Source organism: Sarcophilus harrisii, chromosome 2 (assembly GCF_902635505.1).
Source record: "Sarcophilus harrisii chromosome 2, mSarHar1.11, whole genome shotgun sequence".
Classification (NCBI taxonomy): Eukaryota; Metazoa; Chordata; class Mammalia; order Dasyuromorphia; family Dasyuridae; genus Sarcophilus; species Sarcophilus harrisii.
Window position 1 is genome coordinate 249,909,776 of NC_045427.1, and position 25,312 is coordinate 249,935,087.

Here is a 25,312-nt window from a genome sequence, read left to right on the forward strand (position 1 = left end):
AGGAGGATGCTTTGGTAGGACTTGCAAGTATGGAAAAATCACTTCATTTACTGATTGGAGGACGGACTGGGTAGTGGAGAGATAGCCATACCAACTAATAGACTATTGAGTGGTCCAAATGTAAGATGATGAAGTTCTGCACTCGAGTGATAGTAGTATCAAAGGTCATAAAGTGCCATATTTCAGAGATGTTGGAAAAATCAATAGGCCTTTGCAACAAATTGGATAAAGGAGTTGAAAGATAGTGAGGAGTGTAGGATGACAACTAGGTTGTGAGTTTGAGGAACTGGGAGGCTAGTGGTTCTCTGGACAATAATAGAAAATAGCATTGGAAGGACAAAAATAATGAGTTCAGTTCTAGGCATGTTGAGTTTAAGATTTTTATGAGACATTCAGTGTAATACATCTGAAAGGCAATTGCAAATTCAAGCCAGTTTCTATCAACCACTCTTTCCCAGTGGTATTAAATTTTTCAACATGCCTATATTTTTGGATTATTTTAAAGACAATTTACTCACCAAGCTCTTGAATTTAATTATCCTTTATCTGGAACATCTCTGTACATTTATTTCTCCATCACTATCTGATATTAGATTCTTACTGATGAACATCACCTTATTTGTTATCTTTCTCTCATACTTGTCTCTGGCATGAGCCCATCTGCTCCCCAGCACCCTATGAGGTAGACAGTTGCAAAATTACAAAACATAGTTTTTATAAAAAACTATAGAAGTTACCATTATTTATCACATTCAATTGGCCAGTAAATACTCATTTAAATTGTCAGTAATTCCCAGAATAAGTTTATCTCCACCCCAACTTTAATAAAAATAAATATGAATTTTATAGAAGACAGGGGAAAAAAGTGTTATAATTAAAGATAATATGTCCTAATGACAAGAAATAAAATAGTCTTTCATGAAATTTTTACCTGAAGCTAGATGAAGATGAAATACGGGAAGCAGAATAGCTAATCAAAAGTTACTCCCCATAAGCCCTTCAGGGGTCTCAAGCTACCATGACTATTGGCATTTCTTTAGAGTTGGAAACTAGTTCCTTGGTTCAATTTTCTTTATTTCTTTTCCATCTGATAGTAAGTATTTAGGGGTAACAAGCAGGTTTAAAAAGGTTCAAGCAGGCTATACAGACTTGATCTACTGGCATGTCTTTCTGTGCTCAATGGTAAAAAGTCTTGTAAACTTTCATATTTGTGGCAAACTTATTGACTTTAAGGAAATTTATTTAATCAGAAAGAGTCCCTCAAGATTCAAAAAATTCATTTGATATTTGTAATTGGTAATGACAATTTTTTACTTGGTTTGGCTTGTGAATCCTTCATTAAGAAAAGGAATATTTAAAAAGAGAGAAAGAAAAGGAATAAGGGCTAGGTGATCCTTTTAAGTCTTTGTTAGTGCTAGAATTCTGTAGTTCGGTGTTGCTGAAGATGTTAATAGAATGAAAATGGTAGTGAGAAAGATTTTTCTAAGATTGAAGGACTTATCCCATATGGAGATAAGACTGATTCTCATGCAGTACCAAAACAAGAGGCAGAATGCAGAGGTAAATTAGATCTACTCTTCTTAATTTCATTTTTTTTTTCCTACCATAGCTCTAATGATATCAGAGATTCCCAGAACAAACTAACACTTTTTTAAGCATATCTTTTAAAGCTACCTTCACTCGCTCATTTCGAAGGGTGTAAATGACAGGGTTCATTAGTGGTGTCACAAAAGTAGTCACTACTGTCACTGCCCAGTTTGTGCCAACAGAACTACTTTGTGATGGTCGGACATAAAGGAAGATGGCACTTCCATAGAAGAGCGTAACCACCATCAGGTGGGAGGTACAGGTGGAGAAGGCCTTCTGTCGGCCTGAGGCTGAGGGTATTCGAAGGACAGCCAAAACAATGTGACCATAGGAAGTGGCAGTAAGCAGAAGAGACACCATGATGACCACCGAAGCCAGAGCAAAATCAACCTCTTCCAATTGCTTGGTGTTGGTGCATGCCAGACGAAGCAGGGGGCCGCTATCACAAAAGAAGTGTTGAATCACTACATCCTGGCCACAAAAAGGAAGCAAGGCCACAACCACGGTAGGACCAATCACAGGGAGAAGGCCCCCTGCCCAGCAAACCAGAGCCAATCGTAAGCATATGGCCCCACGCATCAGTATAGGATATCTCAAGGGATGACAGACAGCCAGGTAACGATCCACAGACATGATAGCCAGAAGCAGGAACTCAGAAGCACCAAGGCAGAAGTAGAAATAGAATTGAATAATGCAGGCAGTGAAAGAGATGGTATGCCGACCTGAAAAGAAGTTAGTCAGCATCTTGGGAATAATCACCGAAGTGATCAGGATCTCCAGGAATGAGAGGTTCCCCAAGAAAAAGTACATAGGAGTCTGCAGGCGGGGATCAACTCCTACCACACTTATAATGACTATATTGCCCATTAGCGTCAGCAGGTACACTAGCAGGAATACTGAACAGAGCTCAGTTTGCAGGCTGTGAAGAGTGGGGAAGCCTGCCAGGATGAACTCAGTCACACCACTGCTCTGATTCCTGCCCATAGCCGGTAGTTTTCTCACCTGTTGAACAAAGGAAGGATAGTCATGGTGAAAGAATACACATCTAAGTACTTACCTGCCCCTATCCCTCTCACTTTCTTTCCTCATTGAGATATTATACCAAAACCAGATGGAGCTAAGGTCATCTTCCAACAGGCTGGATGGATACCTTTAAAGAATAGCATAAGTCCAGGAATAGAAACCTAAACCTTCAAAATAAAAAGCCTGCTTCCTTCACTATTACCTTTCTCAAACTAAGTTATATCTTTTTTTCACTGATGCAAACTTATTGAAAAAATTTACATAGATAACCCAAACAAGACTGGGAACAGGAGAATCTAAAAATGGTTTTCTGAGGCACTATTTGATACCATTCAATCCAAACCAAACTTGGGTAATCCCATTTGCCCATGCAGAAATGACTTAATTTTTCTATCACTTAGTCTGTACTCATTTTCTATTAGAGATAAAATCAAAAACTGAGGCTTTTCCCCTCCTTGTTTAGAGTGAGTATACTCATTGACTCTCAGAATTGTAAAAGACTTCACAGATTACCTAGTTTAACCTATATTTGATTGAGAATCCTATCTACATCTAATATCCTCAAGAAATGTCTATTCAATATTTCCTTGAGATTTCCATAAAAGGGAACTCCTACTTCCTAAAGTAGTAAAAGCTACTTCTAAACTCTTCTTTTAGAAGCAGGTAAGTATGTGTATATATGTATATGCACACATATACATGTGTGCATGCATACATGCATGCAATATATCCACACACACTCACATATATATATGTATGTGTGTTTGTATACCACACTGAACCTGGAATCAGGAAGACCTGGATTCAAATCTAGCTTCAGACACTTAATAGTTTGTGTGACACATTTCAGTTTTTTCAGATGTAAAATAGAAAAAGATAATATCCTCTCAGCATTGTTGAGATGGTCCAATGAGGTAATATTTACTTAACACAATACATTTAATAAATGCCTACTTCCTTCCTTTCTTCCTTTTGGATACCTGTAATTGTTAGGAAGGTTTTTCATTTTTAGACTTCATAATTATTTCTACATCTACCTATTTTGCATTGAATGGGTACAGCCTCAGTCAAACTGTGATTTGTGATTACCTTAGTTTTTAAGCTTACTTAACTTTAAAAGACCAAGGCTTCCCATGGCTTCCAGGGCCATTTCCAGACATGCTGATCTATATTTGGTCACTGGACCCAAGTGGCTCTGGAGGGGAAAGTCAGGCAGATGTATTTGCACAGCTCTCCCTCACTTAAATCCAATTCACTTGTTTTTTGAGGCATCACCTCCTTAATGTCATAGTCCTCTTCAAGAATGATGAACAAACAACCTATTTTTCTAACTATACCCTTTGGTGACAAATTGTGCAGATATATTCTCTTTTCCACATGAAAACTCTTGCAATACTTTGTGACTACCATGATGACCCCAATCTTTTCTTTTTCACAATAAGTATTTTCAATTCATCCTCATTTGGCATAGTCTCCAATCCTTTCAACATCTTGACCATGCCCCAGCTTGTCATTATCTTTCCTAAATGTTATACTCCAGATGTGGGCTGACTAGGGCAGAGGAGAGTAGGACCAGTCAGTCAGTCAGTCAATAAACATTTATCACTATGTCCCAGCCACTTTTCTAAGTGCTGGATCAGAATCTCCCTCATTCTTCATACTTTGCTTTCTAATGCAACTTAAGAGGGCTTTAATATTATTTTCCTGACTTTTCATATTATTATTCATGTTGAGACAACCAAGTCTCCTAAATCTTTTTCAAATTCACATTAATGGCAGTATGATTGTGCCTTCCCCTATTTTGTATTATGAAATTATTTTTTTAAAACTCAAGGGTGGACTTTATGATTATCTTTCTTATATTTTGACTAACTAGATTTGACTCACTCTTTTAATCCATTAAAATTCTTTTGTATTCTGATTTTGTCATCCACTGTCTTAATTTTATGTCATCTGCAACTTTATCAAATGCAGCATTTATACTTTATCAGTCAAATAATAAATATTTGTTAAAAATCTTTCTTTGTGGTAAGTGCTGTCAAAAAAAGGTAAAAGACAGACTCTGCTCTCAAGAAGCTCATAGTCTAATGAAGGATTCAACATGTAAACAACTAGGTCTAAATTTGTCTCTCCTTCCTTCCCTTCCTTCCTTCCTCCCCCTTCCCTTTTTCTCTCTTTCTGTCTCTCTCTGTCTGTCTCTCTCTTTCTGTCTGTCTCTGTCTCTCTCACCCCCTCCCTCTGTTCTCTGTCTCTCTAAATTTGGAGTTAATAGATACATGTTCCAAGTATCTGATCTAAGATTTGAACCTAAGATTTAAACCCAGGTCTTCTGAACACTAGTTCATTATTTTGTCCATTAGATAACATTTCATAAATTGACAAATGTCTTACAGAGCAAGAAGAAGGCTGATGCAAACATCATATGATCCAGCTGGAAGGCACCTTGAATCCCTATCTTTTCCTCTTGCTGTATTCTTAGAGATGAGATGGAAGCTACAGGATATTAGAAACAACACTGGATATGGAAAGAGAGGATTTGAATTAAAATCCCAGCTTTGCAATACATGTAACCATTAATATTTCAAGGTACATATCTAACTTTGGTCAAATCTGGGCCTCGGTTTCCTCTTTTGCTCATTTAGAACATTGGGCACCCAATTTTTAAAGCCTAATTTATATATCTATGATTTTTTGATATTATGAATCTGAAATATGGAAAGCACATATGCATTGACCAAGATCATATAGATAGTAGGTAAAAGGGTTTGATTTGAATCTAGACCTTCTTATGTAACAAATGAATATGTAACATGAATATTGGAGTAGGAAGTCATTGAAAGTCACACTTTTAAAAATTCCTGCATTAGAAGTTCAGCTGTAATGAATTTCAGACATGTCACACATAATCAGTTTCTTCATTTGTAAAATGAGATGGACTGAATGTGGGTGTGTGTGTATATATGTGTGTGTATGTGTATACGTATGTGTGTGTATTTGTGTGTATGAAGCCTGTATTCATTTGTGTCCCTCTTTCTAAAGTCTTGTACTTTCATGAAGCAACTCCCATCTTTCCTCACTTTCCATATGCTGAAAGATGGTTCTCATTCATTTCTGAGTCATTTAGGAAAAGAAGGGGTGACTAGTTATATCTTCAAAAACAGAGATGCCATATGATTTGCTTAGGGAACATATGACTCACAATTCCAAAGTACCTTTAATTGAAACCACATCAAATCCTGGTCATTTATAAAGTCAGAAGGAACTCCTCCAAGCTCTGGGACCCAATAATAATAATTCTTATTGATATAGTATTTTGGGGAGACAAAACCCTTCCAGTGAGGAAGATAGTGCAGATATTATCTCACTTTTACAGCTGAAGAAGTCAGTTGGGAAAAATTAAGTGACTTTTGTATAATTATTAAATGTCCAAATTAGAATTTGAATGAAAAATTCTCGAAGTTAGATATAGTCTATCTACTCTATGAGTAGCTCCAGTTCTAAGTATGACATTTCCTGGGAAAGATTATCCATATCATGGATTTACTTTTTTAAAAACTTTTTCTAGCTAATGGAATAACAATATCCTTATCCATATACTGAGTGATCTTTGAAATCCTCTCTTCCTTATTTGCCCTTGTAGTATTTTCTTAAGCAAAAACTTACTTAATGTTTATCACAGAAAAACTATGATTTGCTTACATAGAATTTCTGAGCTGTATTTGATTATAATTAGACAAGTCTACCAGAGCAGGGGGAATTGCTACCCTCTGGTTTAAAAAAGAAAAAAGACTCTGGAGGAACCTTCATCATCAGGTGATAAGGGTTTTTTACAACACTAGTGTGATTCCAAAATTCCCTAGAATTGTTTTTTTTTTTTTTTTTTTTTTTTTTTTTTTAATTTATTTAATAGCCTTTAATTTACAGGATATATACATGGGTAACTTTACAGCATTAACAATTGCCAAACCTCTTGTTCCAATTTTTCACCTCTTACCCCCCCCACCCCCTCCCCCTAGAATTGTTGTAAACCTAATCTATCCTTATCTACAAAGGGAGACAAATCTAAAATCCATTGTTCTTAAGTGACTAGTTGAAGGAGGGAAACTTTTCCTTTCCTTCCCAATAAAAACTCTCTGGAATTATCAGAAGTGTCCCTTTGATGAAGATGGAGATAAGAAATTACTTTCTGTTGATCTTGCATCATTTCCTTATCATACTCTTACCCTCATGGACACTTTCATAGTTCAGGTAATGATAGCAAGTCTATCTTGGAACACTTCCATATGGGAAGAGTAATTAGGAAAAAACTAAGGATAATAGGATTGGGAATTACTGCCATTCTTTTCTTGTGCTTTCCTTCCTGGGTGTGGCCCAAAGACACTGCCCTTCTGCCTAGTAAACAAAATGCTTTTTCTGATCTTGAGTGAGCTGACTCATACCTGGTCTTTTTAGGGATTATGAGGTCTACATGATAGACAGCCTCAGAAGATCAAGGATCTTCTATTTAAAGTTGGAAGGAACCTTGGACTCAATACAAACCTCTCATTTTACAGATGAGGAAACCTGAGGCCTAAAGAGGTTAAATTTCTTGTTCAAGATCACATCTCCCACCTTTGAAGGTTTCTACTAATCTTCATAATATTGTCCCAGACTCTTTTCTTAGGGCTTAGAGTGGAATTAGACAACAAATTAGTTTAAACTGCAATTGAAATTAAATTTTAGTTCAGTCATGGAGTTCCCTGAATTATCTTTATTAGACAAAAATTTTACTGAGAAGGAAGAGTAACTTTACACAGCTTAACAGATCTCAAGTCTCTGTTACTGAAAAAACTCAGGGAATAAAAACAAACAAACAAACCACCCAGCTCCCTATACTTACAGTTTCTTTTAAAATGTGTCTACTTGGAAGAAGTTGCCTTTAAGATCAATTCTTTTGCTCTCAATAATTAATTTTATATGGAATATGCACTGGCTTTGGTCCATTCTTTGTGCTTCAATTTCTTCTCTGGCTCCACAGAGTGTTCTGTTTTAAGGAAGGAAAGTGAAGGAGACTTTTGTTTCTGAATGGTTCTTTTTAATGAGAGAATCCTTAATATGTGATATTAGTAGCAATAACTGGTGAAGATGTTTCATACACTGAGAACTGAACCAAGAAATAAAAACTTGGAGAAGAAAGATTCTCCCCAGTGAATGAGGGGCCAAGACAAAGAGAGGATCCAGTTTCTGGAAGACTTATGGGGAATTTATGCTTTAATGAAAATTTCTCAGCAAATCTGAAAAAAAGCATTAAGTATGCAACAATGGTTTGTCCCTCAGCACTTGTCACATTTAGCAAATCGTCTTGGCCCAAAGAAAGTTCAAATCATGGTTCTAGTGGTAAATAAAGTTTGAGATTGGGAAGGACACTACCTACATATTCTCATCTTCAACACTTCTTTCTTTAAGACATTCTTGAGATTGGGATGTCTCCTACACAGCAACTAGCAAAAATTCAATTTCTTTCCTCTGAGTATTATGTAGGACATTCAGAAATTGAGGAAAATGATAGATGTAGAGGTAAAAATATCATGAACTTGGCATGTGAATGATTGGGCACAAGGAGTCACTATACATCACATGTTGAGAAATTCATCTTGAATTAAATCCAGCAAAATCCTATCTCTCTATAAAACACATTCAATTACTGATTAGAGAAAATCCATAAATGTTTGGAGGTTCCCATTTGGAAGGAATTCTTGAAAAAAGAAAAATATTTCTCATTCTACTGCCTCTACCTTGAAGAACAGTACTTTAACCTAATCCAAAGAAGAACTGTGTTTTAAAAAACAGAATAGGAAATGGAGACCGTTGTCAGTGCTGATCTGTGGAATGGAGAAGTCATATGTGTTTAGACAAGAGTTGAGAGAGAGAAGAGAACTTTTTTTGTATTTGAGAAAAATGGAGAAAATCTAATTTGTAAGCATGATTTTGTCCTTTGTCCAAACACAATTTTTGAGTCAATGGAGGCACAGATGAAATTAAAAGTCACATAATTTAAATAATGCAAAGATTGTTTGTACCTACAGCCAATCACTTTGGATTCTAAAATTTTGTTTATATCTCCAAACATAGTGGAATGTAGGAGTTTTTCCATGAAAACAATCAGATCAGAAGGAAATTAGGATAATATGGTTCCCAGCAAATAACTCATTGAATTAAAGGACTTTTGGATTTTATAATGACCATTTCTACTTACAATAAAGAATGATTTTGGAAAAGCCACTGTGATTCTGAATCTCAATTTTTCCACAATTTCATTGTTAGAGGTCTATTGTAGAGAGAACTTGCATCTGAAAAAAATAATTACTTTCTTTGCAAATACAGATAAACAATACTAAGTATTTAATGGACAAGTGCAGGAGTTTTCTACCAATGGGATTTCAAAATTAGTTATACATACAAATATAGAGGAAGTTTACTCTCTATTTCTCCTCTCATGTAGCTAACTGGGTAAGCTGTCAAATACCTCAGATCAGACAGATCATTTTTTACTTGGTAGTTACATAATTTATCTCTAGCCTGATGGCTATTTGGCAGATGAGCCAGCCAATGACAGGGGTTCAAGCACATTGAAACTTGTTTGTATGTCCCTTCCTCTCCCCTCTGGTTAATTCAACAACCACCACCACCCCCCAAAAAAGGCAACTGTATGAAAGCCAAGTGTTTTCTACTCCTCTAAGAATAGTCCAGTGAATCTTCAGATTTCTGGTGAATGTCTTGTGAACTATTCTCTTAAGTAGTTTGGTTGATTTCCAGCTGGAATATGGATATAATCCAATGAGATTGATGTCCCCAAATACAGCATACCTCAGTGTAGTTATATTCCTGGACCAGAAAATACTTCATATCAAAATTTCAAGAAATATGTCTTATCCAGATGGCAAAGTTTATGAATGTTAGGAATATTCTCCCTGGAGATAATAACATCTAATTCCATGGAGTTAACCAGTTAGCCACTTGGGAATGTCAGGTAACCTGTGGGGCTACTCAGAGCTACCACAGAGAAAGTCTACATTCTAATGAGCTGCAAAATCCATCAGGAATCCAGGTATCTGAGCATAGCCTGATTTCTGAGTCTCAAAAAGAAGAAACACAATGTAGAAAAGAAAAACAAAAATCCTCAGGAGGTCAGAGACCACCAGCTAGAGACCAACTGTTCTAATTACACCATTGTTTCCTAAATTAGAGGCTCAACAAAGAGAGAACTAGTATGAAAGTACATCACAATGAAGATTAATGATGCTTTGAAAAGCACCTACAGAATGCAAAATATTATGATAAACACTGAGCTAAACTCAAAGGTCTCTGTCCCTATGGAGCTCACATATAGAATAATCTTAAATATCACTGGGAATTTCACCTTACAGAGAATGTGTGAGGGTGGGAAAGTAGGGGCCATGCTACGAATAAGGTACAGGACCTTCTCAGAAAATTTCCAGAGAAATATTTGAGGCTCAACACTGAATACCTTATGATTTGACTTGAAGAAGCAACTTTCTTAATCACCCTTGAGCAGGAAGAGCTGCTGGCTCAATAAATATTTAAAAGGGTATGACCTAAACCCTGCTCTTTCTTCCTTTTTTTGTTTTGAGTATTAGAGTAAATGTCTCTGAGCATCCTCTTCGAGAGGTAAGGACAGAGTGCCATTCTCTCATCTCCACAGAAATGAAAAACTTAAAATATTCAGGAACTAAAACACATGTATAATCTTGGGCAAGTCTCAGTATGAGATTTAGGACCCAGCCTGCTTGTGGTGTTTTATTTCTTGCAATTAAATGGTGATTCCCTAGACGGGTGTGTCTAGACCTGGAGGCAAACTCATGAACTGAGAGGTCCAAGGATCTTGGCCCCTTTAATTGGATGCAGTTGGATACAGGAAAAGTTTTTCCATTGGAAAAAATGGCCATCAACAGAAGGAAGAGATTCAATCCTTGTGATGGAGATACTAAAATGAATGTATATAGATTATTTAGACACCAGATAATGGTAGGCACCAAAAGTTGGGGTTCAGTCATATGACTTATTCATAATGGCCATTTTCCTGTGCAAAAGATAGATTTATTCAAGGAAGGGCTCACAGACAAAATGAAGGAATACAACAGACACCAGGAAGGGTAAATATGAAATAGGTTTGGGAGACCTTATGAAAACAAGTTCCTCACTGGAACTCACAATTACTCAGTAGAAAGATTCATCCCATGAGATTGGGGCATGCTCTTAACTGACAGGCTAAATCCTGAAAGGGACTCAGCACCCTAAAAGAGTTAACTGTAAGGAGGAGAAAGTGGAGTTGGGAAATATAGTGGAGTTAGGAGAGCTGCTACATGTCATGGGTGAAGGGGAGAGAAAAGGAAAGACACCACAAGGCAGAGTGCTGTGGGGGACTGATCCAAAGGAAGACAGCAGTCTTAGAATGGCTCATAAATAGATTTTATAGGAAAATTTAACCTCAGGGACATGCCTGAGATTTCTGACAGGGCATGGCAAGGTGAGACTACTTGAGAACTCTACAGAGGGTGGGATCATGAAGCTAACTTGATCTTTATCAGTGCCTTCTCTCTGCCTGCCTCAGGGATCAGTTCTTTAGTTTCTCTCTGTCCAACACCCCATTGAGGACTTCATCACCTGAATGGTATTGATACAAAACATGGAACTAGTGGGAATTGCTTGGACATTGTAGAGACTAGGTCGAATGTAAAACTCCTAGTCCCACAAACTGCTTCTTGTTCTAAAGTGTAATTAACCCTATGGAGAGTTTATTTGCAGGTACATCATGCTATCCTGGTTATCTTTCTGTCAGTTCAAACTTATGATTTATATATTAAGCCTTTGTTTTGTATGGAAGAAAAAGGTTCTCTACTTTGGTGAAAAGTCAGAAGGTATATAGCATTCTAAGTTTGGGGGCCCAGCATTGGTTCTAATTTATACACACACACACACATAAGTAAAAATAATTTATATTTTATGTATGGTTATGTTTGGGACAAAAAGACCTACCCAAAGTGACTACTACAGAGATCATTCATAGAAAGCAGAATTATTTATTAGAATCTCAAGAAGCAGACCCCATCCTGGTCTGTGAGCAAAATTTCACAGCAGGATAGGGCCAGAGCCTTGAAAATGTTTACAGCTTTTATACATTTCAGACAAAGAACCTCCAAAATCTCGCCCTCTATATGTCGTGATTGGTCACATAAGTCTGCTGTTCCCCTACTTGGTCAGTGGAATGTAGTAGACAAGGCGATATATAGCTTCTTTGGCCATGTTGGACAATGGAATGTAGTCCAGGCCTTATCTAAAATCACGTGACTCTGGAGAAGCCGAAACTGAGGCCTATAGACTTGATCTTCTTCAGTTAACAATCTCTGATCAATATGTGCTGTAAGTTCTTCACCTTTTCCCACATAGTTAGCTCAATCTCAAAGAAGACCAAAATAACATCACTATTTTGGGATCAAGGTACAGTGTAGCTAACCAATATAATCTCAGAAGGCTCTGACACAGGTTGGGTACAAATATTCCATATGAACATTGGGAGTGGAGATACCTCTAACTGCGCATCTCACATTTCTTTTGATGTGCTGCAATTCTGCTTTGCTCCTAGAGCACAGTACCCTATTTAATGCAGGTATGCCATGCTGGCTGGTCCATGCCAGTGTCTCTCATCTCATTCAATTTCAAAGTTCTTCAGAGAGATATTGGGAGTGTCCTTGTATCACTTCTTCTGACTTCTGTGTGAGTACTTGAGTTGTGTGAATTCTCTATAAAATAGTCTTGTAGGCAAATATATATTTGGCAGTTGAACAACATGGCCAGCCCATTGGAGTTGTGTTCTCTTCAGCAGAATTTGAATGCTTCACAGGTCAACTTCAGAAAGTACCTCAGATCTTCAGAATCTTCCCAAGACAATTTAAATAGAATTGATACAATTTCCTGAAATAGCATTGGCTTATTGTCTAGGCTTTACAGACGTACAACAATGAGATTACAACAGTTGTATAGATCTTCAGTTTTATAGGGAGCCTAATACCTCTTCTTTCCCATACCTTCCTTTTGAAACTCCCAAATACTGAATTAGAACTGGCAAACTCATCATATATGTGTACACCCCTATGAAGTATACTATAAAGATAAATGAACTTATCCCCAGCATTCAAAACTTCTCCATTTGCTAAAAGAATTAGCATCATTTGAATGTGAAAATAATATGTACTGATCCACATTCATTCTCAGTAGTTCTTTCTCTGGATGTAGATGGCTTTTTCCATCCAAAGTTTATTGGGATTGCCTTGTATCACTGAATTGCAGAGAAGAACCAACTTTTTCACTAGTTGATCATCACAATCTTGTCAAACCACAATTTAAGAAGCTTTGGACTAGGGAATCAACAACAGCAGCAAAGAAAGAGCTTGAAAGTATTCCAGGAACAAAGAACTATTTAAGCAAATACAGAGTACAATGAGAGCACATTCTATGATCACTCATTGATTCTGTAAGAATTTAATAAAACCTACCATACGCCTTGCATGGTAATAAGCCAAATACGAAAAAAAAATTACAATCCCTTGTACTCAAGGAGCCCATATTCTGTTGGGAGAAACAATATTTACACAGACAGCTTTTTTTTTTAAAGTATGAAATCAATCTAAATAATTTCCTGGGGGTGTGAAGAGAGAGATGAGGCAATCTGGAAAACTTTGTCTTGAAGAAAGCTAGGGAATGTAGGATATGAGGAAGGTATACACTCCAAGCATAGGGATAGCTTGTGCAAAACCACAGAGAAGGCATATGGAATGTTGTGTACAGAAACAATAAAAAATAAAACTGTTCAGTAGTTTTGGGAGAAGAGATATATAGGAAACTCAAAACAGCCCCATACACTGACATTTGCAAATGCCCCTTGCTTATTCTTGCTTCCAAAAGATAGCCAAGCATTTCCTGTCTATGCAGAAGTCTCAGAGCAGTTACAACTAACCACCACTATTATAAGCGTTGATCAGAAACTTTCTTGGTCTTAGAACCAAGGACTTTGCTACTTTATTTGACTGTTTATTCCTAATGTCAAATGATAATACCAAAGGTACAGTCCCTTCAGGTACATATTAAAGGCTTTCCTGAAGGTATTTTCTTATTTTTTGGACAGCAATACAACACATAAGTAGACTTTCTATCTTTTATGGACACTGCGTTTTCACAGCTATCTTGTTAAAAAATTATTTAATTAATTTATTTTTGTTACATTTTAAGCTCTGATCTTTCTTCTTCCTCATCATTAGAGAAAGTCACCATCTGACACAGATTTATAAATATATGTAAAATTATACTAAATATACTTCTATTTAGCTGTTCTTTTTCTAGAGGTAAATATCTTTTTCCTTTATAAATCCTTTGTAGTTGATTTGAATATTTATAATACATAGAATAGCTTGGTCACAATTATTCTCCAAACAATACTGTTTTTACTGTATACAATGTTCTCTTGTTTCTGCCAAATTTCACTTTTCATTGTGATGTGGTTTGAATGGTCTCAATTCCTGATGGTCAAGAGGTTAGTGGCAATAAGAGAGTTGTTAAATATCCCCTTTAAATCCGCCCAGGTTTAGGAGTGAAAGAATTCACTCATTCCCAAATTATTAGTTGCAAAATGAAAGTTTATTGTTGGATAGAAATCAGTTTCTAGTGGGAAATGGAGTTTTGGCACTGAAAATGCTTTTTCAGTGGGCAGAAGGGTCCTGGCAGCTGAACAAGCTATCTAGGACCATCTGCAAAGACCTTAGTTGAGAGAAGTTGTTATATTGGGTATCTATCTTGATGGGGGGGAACAGCCCAAGCTGATCAGACCAGGATTCTTGATGGGGGCTTCAGGAGCTGAGGTCCCCAAGCTTAGATTCTTATCAGTTTTCAGCCAGGATCTCCTATTGGAATGAACAACTGAAGTGTTGTGATTTTTGACCAGGATTTCTAATTGAATCAAAAGCTCTGACATCCTGGAAAGATAACTTATCTGGGAGGGAATGCGCCTTCCCCAGGAGGGGCTGAGACTCTGAAAGGGATCACAGATCAAAAGGAAATACAGTTTCTTAAAGGGATCATAACTTTAGTAAAGGAAACAGTTCCTTCCTGCTTCAATTGTCATTTCATTTTTCATTATTTTATGCAACTCTTCTTCATTTTCATTTTCTATCATTTTAGTCAATCTGATAGATATAAGTTGATATCTCAAAGACGTTTTAATTTACATTTCTCTAATAAATAATATTTTAGGGCATTTTTTCTCAAGATTGTATATAGTTTTGATTTCTTCATTGAAAAACTGCCTGATCATATCCTTTGATCATTTATCAATTGGAGAATGACTCATTCTCAAAAATCTGACAAAGTTCTCTATATATTTGGAATATGAGAACTTTGTCCAAGATATTTTATAAATTTTTTTCCTAAATGTTTTGATTTCCTCCCAAGGTTAGCTAACTTGTTTTATTTGTTCAAAACTTTTTTTCATATACTGTAATCAACATTATGTATTTTACATCTCATAATGATCTCTATCTCTTGTTTATTCATAAATTCTTCTCCTATTCATAAGTAATGTGTGCCATGTTCTTCTAATTTATTTGTGGATATCTTCCTTTAGGTCATATATCAATTTTGACCTTATCTTGGTAAGTATTGATCCATAACCAATTTCTGCCAGAAACTTTCCATTTCCATAATTTTTGTTCCAAAAGTTTAAAACTTTGCATTTGTTAAATACAAGGTTACTATAATCATTTACTATGATATATTGTATGTATTCTCTGTTTCATTGATCTACCTAATTATTTCTTAATCAGTACCAAATTGTTTTGATAATTACTGCCTGATAATATAGTTTAAGATCTAGTATTGCTAAACCTCGTTTCTTAACATTTTTCATTAATTTCTTTGATATTCTTTTGTTCTTCTAAATTAATTTTACCTTTTTTTGCATAGTGAAATAATTTTTTGATAATTTAATTGGGAAGCATTGAATAAGCAAATTACTTTAAATTGTCATTTTTATCATACCAGCTCTGCCTATTTATTAACAATATTTCTTCAATTATTTAACTCTTTGTTTTTATATAAAAAAAAAGTACTTTACAACTATATTCATGTAATTTCTTAATTTATCTTAACAGGTATACTTGCAATTTTCTTTTTTTTTTTTTTTTTTTTTTTTTTATTTAATAGCCTTTAATTTACAGGATATATACATGGTAACTTTACAGCATTAACAATTGCCAAACCTCTTGTTCCAATTTTTCACCTCTTACCCCCCACCCCTCCCTAAATGGCAGGATGACCAGTAGATGTTAAATATATTAAAATATAACTTAGATACACAATAAGTATACATGACCAAAACATTATTTTGCTGTACAAAAAGAATCAGACTCTGAATTATTGTACAATTAGCTTGTGAAGGAAATCAAAGATGCAGGTGTGCATAAATATAGGGACTGGAAATTCAATGTAATGGTTTTAGTCATCTCCCAGAGTTCTTTTTCTGGGTATAGTTAGTTCAGTTCATTACTGCTCCATTAGAAATGATTTGGTTGATCTTGTTGCTGAGGATGGCCTGATCCATCAGGACTAGTCATCATCTAGTATTGTTGTTGAAGTATATAATGATCTCCTGGTCCTGCTCATTTCACTTAGCATCAGTTCGTGTAAGTCTCTCCAGGCCTTTCTGAAATCATCCTGTTGGTCATTTCTTACAGAACAGTAATATTCCATAATTTTCATATACCACAATTTATTCAGCCATTCTCCAACTGATGGACATCCATTCAGTTTCCAGTTTCTAGCCACTACAAAAAGGGCTGCCACAAACATTCGTGCACATACAGGTCCCTTTCCCTTCTTTATAATCTCTTTGGGATATAATCCCAGTAGTAACACTGCTGGATCAAAGGGTATGCACAGTTTGGTAACTTTTTGAGCATAGTTCCAAACTACTCTCCAAAATGGTTGGATTCGTTCACAACTCCACCAACAATGAATCAATGTCCCAGTTTTCCCGCATCCCCTCCAACAATCATCATTATTTTTTCCTGTCATCTTAGCCAATCTGACAGGTGTGTAGTGGTATCTTAGAGTTGTCTTAATTTGCATTTCTCTGATTAATAATGACTTGGAGCATCTTTTCATATGACTGCAATTTTCATTAATGATGGCTTTTACAACATTTTTTATCCACATGTATTTGCTGAGAATTGCTGCAATTTTTTTTTAAATCTACAGTTTATTCTATCACTGCTCATTGGTTACCTACAATTGCCATTCTTCTGAGAATTTGCTCTTTCATGATTTGCAGACATAGTACCATTGGACAAATATGGCAGGTTTTAAAAATAATCTTTTCCATTAAGTGTCATGCCAGAGAAACTGAGGCAAGAATAGAGATTAGAGAGTTTTTAATCTTTTTATTTGGATTTCTGAGAGAGAGAGATTTTCTGGGAGCAAAAGATCCATTTTGGTCCCAGGGCTGATGTCTCAAAGCATTCAGCAGTGAATGTGAGATTCCAATGAAATATGTATACACTTGGCTCCAAATGACTAGAGTAGACAAAGGCAAGGGAATGGAGTCCGAGCACTGAGAGCCAGATTGGACCAGCTGACAGGTTGGGGGGTGAGGGCCATAAATTGTTACAAATTGGGAGTAAAGGAGATAGTCAAACTAGAGCCAGGAAGTCTGGAGAGACAGAGGTAGAGGATGTTAATTAGGTATCCGAGACAGGACATCTGGAGCCTTTTTGCCACATTAGAAATTAAGACCGTTAAGATATTTATCAAAATAAAAAGTAATAACACAAGTTAATATAAATGACTTAATTAAAAATAAGTATTTAAAAAAAACAGTGTGAAGGGAAGTGTCATTTTACATATTAAAAAAATCTCTTTAAAGATCTAGCTTAATAAAGACAACTAAATTCTAATTTTTACTTCTTCATTCTATTTTTTGTGATATGTAATTGTGGATGGATAAAATCTGACCTTACACTGATATGTACTCAGAAAAGAAAGAAGCATTTTATTAGGCTAATGGAATCATTATATCATTATGAAAATCATTTTGTCCTTGAGAAGCTAGAGAGAAGCTACATGGATAACTGAAGTTCTTTAGACAATAGTTTGAGAACTGTTGGGCTATTAATATGGAGATAATACTGGGAAGTATGCTTGGAAATAGATTGTGTAAGTTATTTGGAGTCACTGAATTTATTTAAATGAGGATTGATATGTAATGGGCTGAGGTTTGAGCTGATGCACTGAGGTCCCAAGTACATGAGGCTAGATAGTAATTGGGCTATACTCTATTAATATACATGATTGGATTAAGAATGGTCCCTGCCCACTCTCCTTGCAAGTCCTGATGTGTTGTATAGGAAATGACGATTTTGGTGGGTGGAGGCAGAGAGGGAAGAAGACAAGCTGGGAGAGATTGGGCTGGGTTCGAGACTCCGAGCTGCTGGTTGTGTGGCTGCTGGTCGAGCTAGCTTCTTGACTCAGCTGCACACATTGCTATCGCCGATTCTCTTCCACCTCCGATCCTTCTTCACTGAGAATAAAGACTGACGATTTTCCCCTAACCTGAATTCCTGTCTCGTGCTGATCTTAAAATACACAATCTTAACATTGATACAATCAGAGCCATGTTAGAAATATTCATCAAGTAGTAAGGTGAAAGAAGAATTGCAGTTGAAAGAGATTGGAAGCAAAAATTCTAGAGCTCCTGTTCTGAATTTCTAGGAAGATATGGACAAGAATCTTCCCAACAATAAACAAGCATGCATACTCTGTAATCTGCATTATGGGAAGAAGGCTGGAAATCAAAGTGGTCACAAATGTATTTGAATAAGCATATATTACAATATTTTTCAAATCATAACTATTTAATGAAAGATTGTATATCAAAACTAGAAGATCTGGGAGAACCAGGGGTCCTCAAACTTTTTAAATAGGGGGCCAGACACTGTCCCTCAGACTGTTGGAGGGCCAGACTATAGTAAAAACAGAATACTTTGTTTTGTGTGTCTTTAAATAAAGAAACTTCATAGCCCTGGGTGAGGGGGATAATCGTCCTCAGCTTCTGTATCTGGCCCATGGGGCGTAGTTTAAGGACCCCTGAATTTGTAGTTCATTACTTTTGATCTGTGGAATTGAGATTCAGGATCATTTAACAAGTCAATGGTAGGACCAAGACTAAAGCCCAAGACTGATGACTCCAGTATTCTTCCTTTCTTATTAGAATATATTTTGTTTTAAATCTGTAATTTAACAAATACCAAATAAAATGGGCCTTTTACATATATATAATAGAACAAGAACAAGAGTTGTACATGAAATCTGTACTACATATAATTTTCCTTTCTTTAATAAATTCAATAGGTAACTTTCAAATTTGTCTTGCTTATCTGTGATACTTTCTGGCCTTTTTGTTCTCTGCTATAAAATTTTATAATTGCTTCAAAGACCCTCTTTTCCTTTCCTTCCTTCCTTCCTTTCTTTTTCTTTTCTTTCCTTTTTTTTTTATTATAGCTTTTTATTTACAAGATATATGCATGGGTAATTTTTCAGCATTGACAGTAGCAAAACCTTTTCTTCCAACTTTTCCCCTCCTTCCCCCCACTCCCTCCCCCAGATGGCAGATTGACCAATACATGTTAAATATATTAAAGTATAAGCTAAGTACAATATATGTATACATGCCCATACAGTTATTTTGCTGTACAAAAAGAATCAGACTTTGAAATAGTGTACAATTAGCCTGTGAAGGAAATAAAAAATGAGGTGGACAAAAATAGAGGGATTGGGAATTCTATGTAGTGGTTCATAGTCATCACCCAGAGTTCTTTCTCTGGGTGTAGCTGTCATTACTGCTTTATTGGAACTGATTTGGTTCATCTTTCCTTTTTTTTTTTTTTGCCACTCCATCCCTAGCCTCTCTCTTCTTGCTACGCTTATCCTTATAGTAAAGAAAAAAATTCAGGGAGAGCAGAAATGAATCATCAAACAAAACAAATTCTCACATTGACTATATGTCTTTTCTACATTTTGAGTACATTATCTCTCTCTTAGCTAGTGGGTAATCAACAATCCTTTGGAGTATTGTACTGATAAAAGATTTTAAGTCTTTCAAGGTTTTTTTTTCTTTATAATATTGTGGTTATTTTATAAATTTTTCTTCTGGTTTTCCTCATTTTACTTTCTATCAGTTAATATAAGTCTTAGATATCTTTGAGGTTTTGGTTCAATAGTGGTTCTACAATTTTTTTTTTTTTTTGTTATACTAGAGCAATGTAAAGTTTTTAAATGTTTCCATAGCATTCTTTTTAAGACTACTTAGGAATATCCATTTGAATTGGTAGACCAGGCTCCTAGATGATAGCAGTAATCTTAAGAGTTATCAGAATAACCTTAATTCACATGCCAGGAAACGGAATCATGTCCATTTGAATTGCTTTAAGAAGATTCTGAAGATCACCTGCAGGATAAAATGCCAGACACTCTGGTCCTTTCTCAAACTAAACTGCCAAACATTCCAACTCTACTGCAAAGAGCACAATTTCGTTGAACTGGCCACATTGTTTAAATGCCAAATGTACATTTGCTAAAAAAAATTATTTTATGGAGAGCTCACACAGGGCAAGTGCTCACAAAGTGGTGAAAAAAAGCAATACAAGGACACTCTCAAAAGTTCTCTTAAGAACTTTAGATTGTATGACATTGGACACACTTAAGCAGGGCCACCCAGCATGTTTTGGCCTCATCAGAGAAGGTGCTGCTTTTTATGAACAAAGCAGAAATGAATTAGCTCAAAGGAAACTTAAGATGTGCAAAATTAGGGAAGCTAACCCAAATGCTCATATGGACTATTTGTGTCTGACATGTGGCAGAAAATTCTGAGCTTGTATTGGTCTGATCAGCCACAATTGGAAACACTGTAAAAAAAAAAAATTTCCCCAGCTTTCTGTTTCCTTTCTAATCTTGGCTGCATTGGTTTGGTTTGTGCAAAACCGTTTTAATTTAATGTAATCAGAATTATTCATTTTGCATTTTATTATATTCTCTAGTTTTTCTTTGGCCACAAACTCCTCTTTTGCCCAAAGATCTGACAGGTAAACTATCCTTTGCTCTTTTAATTTATTTATAGTATCATTCTTTATGTATAAATCATGAACTCATTTTCACCTTATTTTGATATAGGATGTGAGATACTCGTTTATGCCTAGTTTCTGTCATATTATTTTCTAGTTTTCCCAGCAATTTTTATCAAACAGTGAATTTTTATCCCAGAAGCTGGAGACTGGATTTATCAAATACTAGATTACTAGAGACATTGACGATTATGTTTTATGTACCTAACCTACTCCTCTGATACATCACTCTTATTTCTTAGCCAGTACCAAATGGTTTTGATGATAGCTGATTTATAATATAGTTTTAGGTCTGGTACAAGGCCATCTTCCTTTGCATTTCCCCTCCTCTATTAATTACTTTGATAGTCTTGATTTTTTGTTCTTTCAGGTGAATTTTGTTGTTATTTTTTCTAGCTCTATGAAATTTTTTTTTGGCAGTTTGTTTAGTATGACACTGAATAAGTAGATTAATTTAGATAGAATTGTCATTTTTATTATATTAGCTCAGCCTACAGCATGAGGAGTTTATATTTTTTGCAATTATTTAGATCTACCTATTTATGTGAAAAGTGTTTTGTAATTGTATTCATAAAGTTCCTGGGTTTGTCTTGAAGTAAGATCTTCCTCCTCATCTCTGTCTCCTGGATTACCTGGTTTCCTTTTCAAGTTCCAGATAAAATCCCATCTTCTACAGAAAATCGTTCCTCATCCTCTTGAATTCTAGTCCCCTCCCTCTATTTGATTATCTCCAATTTATTCTATATATATGTTATTTGGATGTAGTTTGTAAATTGTCTCTTTGAGATCAGGGGCTGCCCTTTAACTTTCTTTTTATTCCCAGTTTAGCACAATCACCTGACATATTGTAGGTGTTTTATATATATATATATATATATATATATATATATAAATTGACTGATCCCTAAAAAGATCTGGGGGGCTAAAAACATATAGCCTTCCTCAAATGTGAAAGACACAATTTTAAATTAATATAAATTATTAATATTAAATATAAAAAATAAATAAAAATACAAAAAACAAATAATATAAATAATAAATTAAATAAAACAAAACAAATTTAATTAACTAAAACCACTTGAGTTCCTAACTAAATTCTTTCACACACATGTTTAAGTCTGGTATAAAGTAATAAGGAATCTAAACAAAGTAAATTTTATCTTAGCCAAAAACTAACGTTCATGGCAGCGGTGGGATTCGAACCCACGCCTCCGAAGAGACTGGAGCCTAAATCCAGCGCCTTAGACCGCTCGGCCACGCTACCCACATCGCTGTTCCCCGGCATTCGTCTTTATCTCCTTGATTGAGGTCAATTCCTCGCGTGGTTTTTTTCTAGATTCTGTTTTGTACACAGAAAGAAAGCCGAGACGCTTGCATCCTTCATTTAAAGATCTTCTCCAACGTCATGATCCGTCTGCCATTTCTTGATCGAGGCCTTTCCGGGGACGCGAGCGCCGGACAAAGATTCTCCTTCTCGCTAAATGCGAGATGTAGCTTCTGCAGAGAACAAAAATCATACAGACACTGTCCAAAGGGAGTAGGAAACTAGGAAGCTGGGATCAGCTTTTTCCTGGCACTTTTTTTTCTTTACTCAGATTTGCGTTTGGGATCTGGAGGACCCTGGAACGGGTAAAGAACTGAACTGGATCTTGGAGCAAAAAGAGAGGACTCCACACGCTTAATAATATTATTCCTTTGTAAAAAAGCCTTTATGGTCTGACTCCAACCTATATTTCCAGCCTAATTGGCCTTTTTCCTCTTCTATTTTACAAAACTCACAGCTCCAGTCTCCTAGTCTTTTGTTGGTCATCTCACAGATTAGGAATACACGCCCTTCCCCTCCCCTTTCGTTCTCTCCTCTCCCCTTAGTTCTCCTTCCCTCTTTTCTCCCTCCCCCCATCCTTCTTTTTCTTTAAGAAGCAGTTCTACCCTAAAAAAAAAAAAAAAAAAAAAAAAAAATCCCTAAAAAAAGAAGCAGTTCTAGTGCCAAGAAAGCTTTCCTGACCTTCTCTCCTCCCCATCTATAGTACTTGTTGCCCAAATTTCTTTTAATTTAGTTATACTGTATATATTATATGGGCTAGATTTCTTTTTTAAGGACCATGTTTTAAACCCAAAGCACTCTGGTTCTCATTGATTGGGCAGTAATAGTCCCAGTCCAAACCTCATTGTTTGTGCCCTGGTGATTCGGAACATGTAAATAGCAATTGTTTCTTTTTGCCCAAAAGCACTGAGGGTCTTTCCCTTCCAGATAGATTTTTTTTTTTTTTTGACTAGCTAAAAGGCACCATTTTTGGCCTCATTTCTTACCCAGCCTTATTCACTGTGTAGCCCCCAGTGAATATATAACACATATTATATATAATACATAACATATATATAATATGTAAAAATTATAGCGTTACCTCGGTAAACTGATTCTAGGGAAAGACCTCAGCTTAAAAAGGCCAAGGTCTCCCACTGCATCAACAGCTACCTAAATCGTCCTGATCTGTATATTGCCTCTGGATCCAGATGGTTCCAGAGAAGAGAGTGAGGCTGGAGATTTTGCACAGTTATGCCTTATTTGAATCCAATTCATTTGCTAGTTATGATATCACCTTCTCAATATCATGGTCCTCTTGAAAAATGAAGGACAAATAATAATTTTATATACTTGTATGTGCTTATATTTGTGCTTTATTTAGTTTTCTATATACATTTTCTCTCCATGAAATGTAAGCTCCTTGAGAATAGTGAGTTTCAGTATTTGGTGATTCGTTGGTTGATTGATTGCTGGGGAAAAGCCCAACCTTTTTTTTTCTGGACCAGGAGAAAAAAGAAAATCTCTAATGAATATTGGAACCTGTCCGAAGACCCGATAAGGAATTTCCTCTTCCTGGTTACTGACTTGGGAGAGCCATAAGGGAAAAAGCAGGCACAACAAATTCATGTTTAGAATGAACTGCTGTTTTTATTGTTTCAATTTTTTGTTGGTACTATGTAGATATTTTTGCTCATAGTATTAATTAGGGAGGAGACTGCGGACACAGAATTGCAGCTCTGTGCAGCTCAGGTGTTATTAAAGGTGTGTTGACGTCCCTTAATCAGACATAAAGCTGAAAAGGTCATAGAAACCACTTTGCCTAATCCCATATTATTTTCCAGATGAGAAAACTGAAACTTCTCAGACTTCACAGCTAATAAGAGCACAGCACAGACTTAGACCAAATTTCTCTAACTCTACATGTACTCATCTCCACAGTGACATGCTGAGACTCAAGTTAAAGAGCAAGTGCTCAGGAGATTGTTTTAGTGCATGGTTGTTCTAAAGTCCAAGCAATAGGATGGGGCTGGGGGTGGGAGAAGTATAATAAGTCTCTTCAAACTTTCGAATACTTTTAAAGCAAATTGGTTTCTTGTCCTTTATTTCTCAAAAAGGACCAAAATTCTCCTTCTCCAAAATAAGTCCACAACAACATCATCATTAGAGTCAAATTACAGAGTGCACTGCTGTGACAGGTCAGACTAGTACAAGCTCAGAATGCCCTGCCAGAGGTCAGACACAAATAGTTCCTGTGAATATTTGGAGTGGCTTCTCTAACTTTTCGAATATTGAATTTCTTCTGAGCTAATTCAATTCTGCTTTACTCATAGAGCATCTTCTCTGATAAGGGCATGCCATGCTGGGTAGTCCTGTGCTAGTGTCTCCCATGTCATAAATCAATTCTGAATTTCTTAAGAGAGACCTTGAGAGTACCCTTCTGTGGCTTTTTCTGACCACCTTGTGAGAATTATGAAGGAAATGCTAAGGCTAATGCTGCCCAATAACCTTCTCTTTCCTTTCTTAAAAAAAATGCCCTGAAGAAAATAAAGCAATAGAGATAGGAAGTATGACTAGATTAGACCAAACAGAAGAGTTTTATATTGGAGGTGACATTTGATCCCCACCATAATGCTGGGAGGTAGATGTTATCATTACCTTCACATCTAAGATGAGGGAATTGAACTTAAGTGACTTATTCATGTTCCTGTAGCTAATGGCCAAGGCCGGACTTAAATTTACAATTTCTATTCTTTATGCCACCTGGATGCCTCTAATTATTATTCTCCCAACTCCACAAAGGCCAACAGATTGGATATAAATAACTACCAAATTATATGTCTCTGTTCTCTTACTCAATGAATCCTTGATGAAGATCTGAGTAGGGAACAGTAAGGCTCTTTCAAATGATATTGTCTAGCAGACCACATCTTGGAAGTTAAGTAGATGGAAAAGTTTAAAGAATACAAAATATCATTATGTTTGTCAACTATAAAAATGCCTTTGATTCAGTGGAGACAAATATTGCCTTTCAGGCTTTACTTCAATATATCTCTCACATGTCAAAATTATTCACAATTCCTTGAACGATATAACAACAAAGATAGAAGGTACTCTTCTGATTGTAATGAATAAGGTGAAAAGCATAAAATAGGGACATTTATATTTTCTAAATATT

The 25,312-nt window shown here is 35.9% G+C and overlaps 1 protein-coding gene and 1 non-coding gene across 2 annotated transcripts; both read right to left on the reverse strand.

Moving 5' to 3' along the window:
* Positions 1–1,620: 1,620 nt before the first annotated feature.
* On the reverse strand, positions 1,621–22,116 carry LOC105749157 (olfactory receptor 6S1). The gene is made up of 2 exons (XM_012540619.1): positions 22,009–22,116; positions 1,621–2,589 (listed from the first exon to the last, which is right to left on the reverse strand). The coding sequence occupies exons 1-2, from the start codon at positions 22,114–22,116 to the stop codon at positions 1,621–1,623; spliced, it is 1,077 nt and encodes a 358-aa protein (XP_012396073.1).
* TRNAL-UAG lies at positions 22,014–22,095 on the reverse strand. The gene has a single exon. It is a non-coding gene; the product is annotated as a tRNA-Leu (tRNA).
* Positions 22,117–25,312: the final 3,196 nt, after the last annotated feature.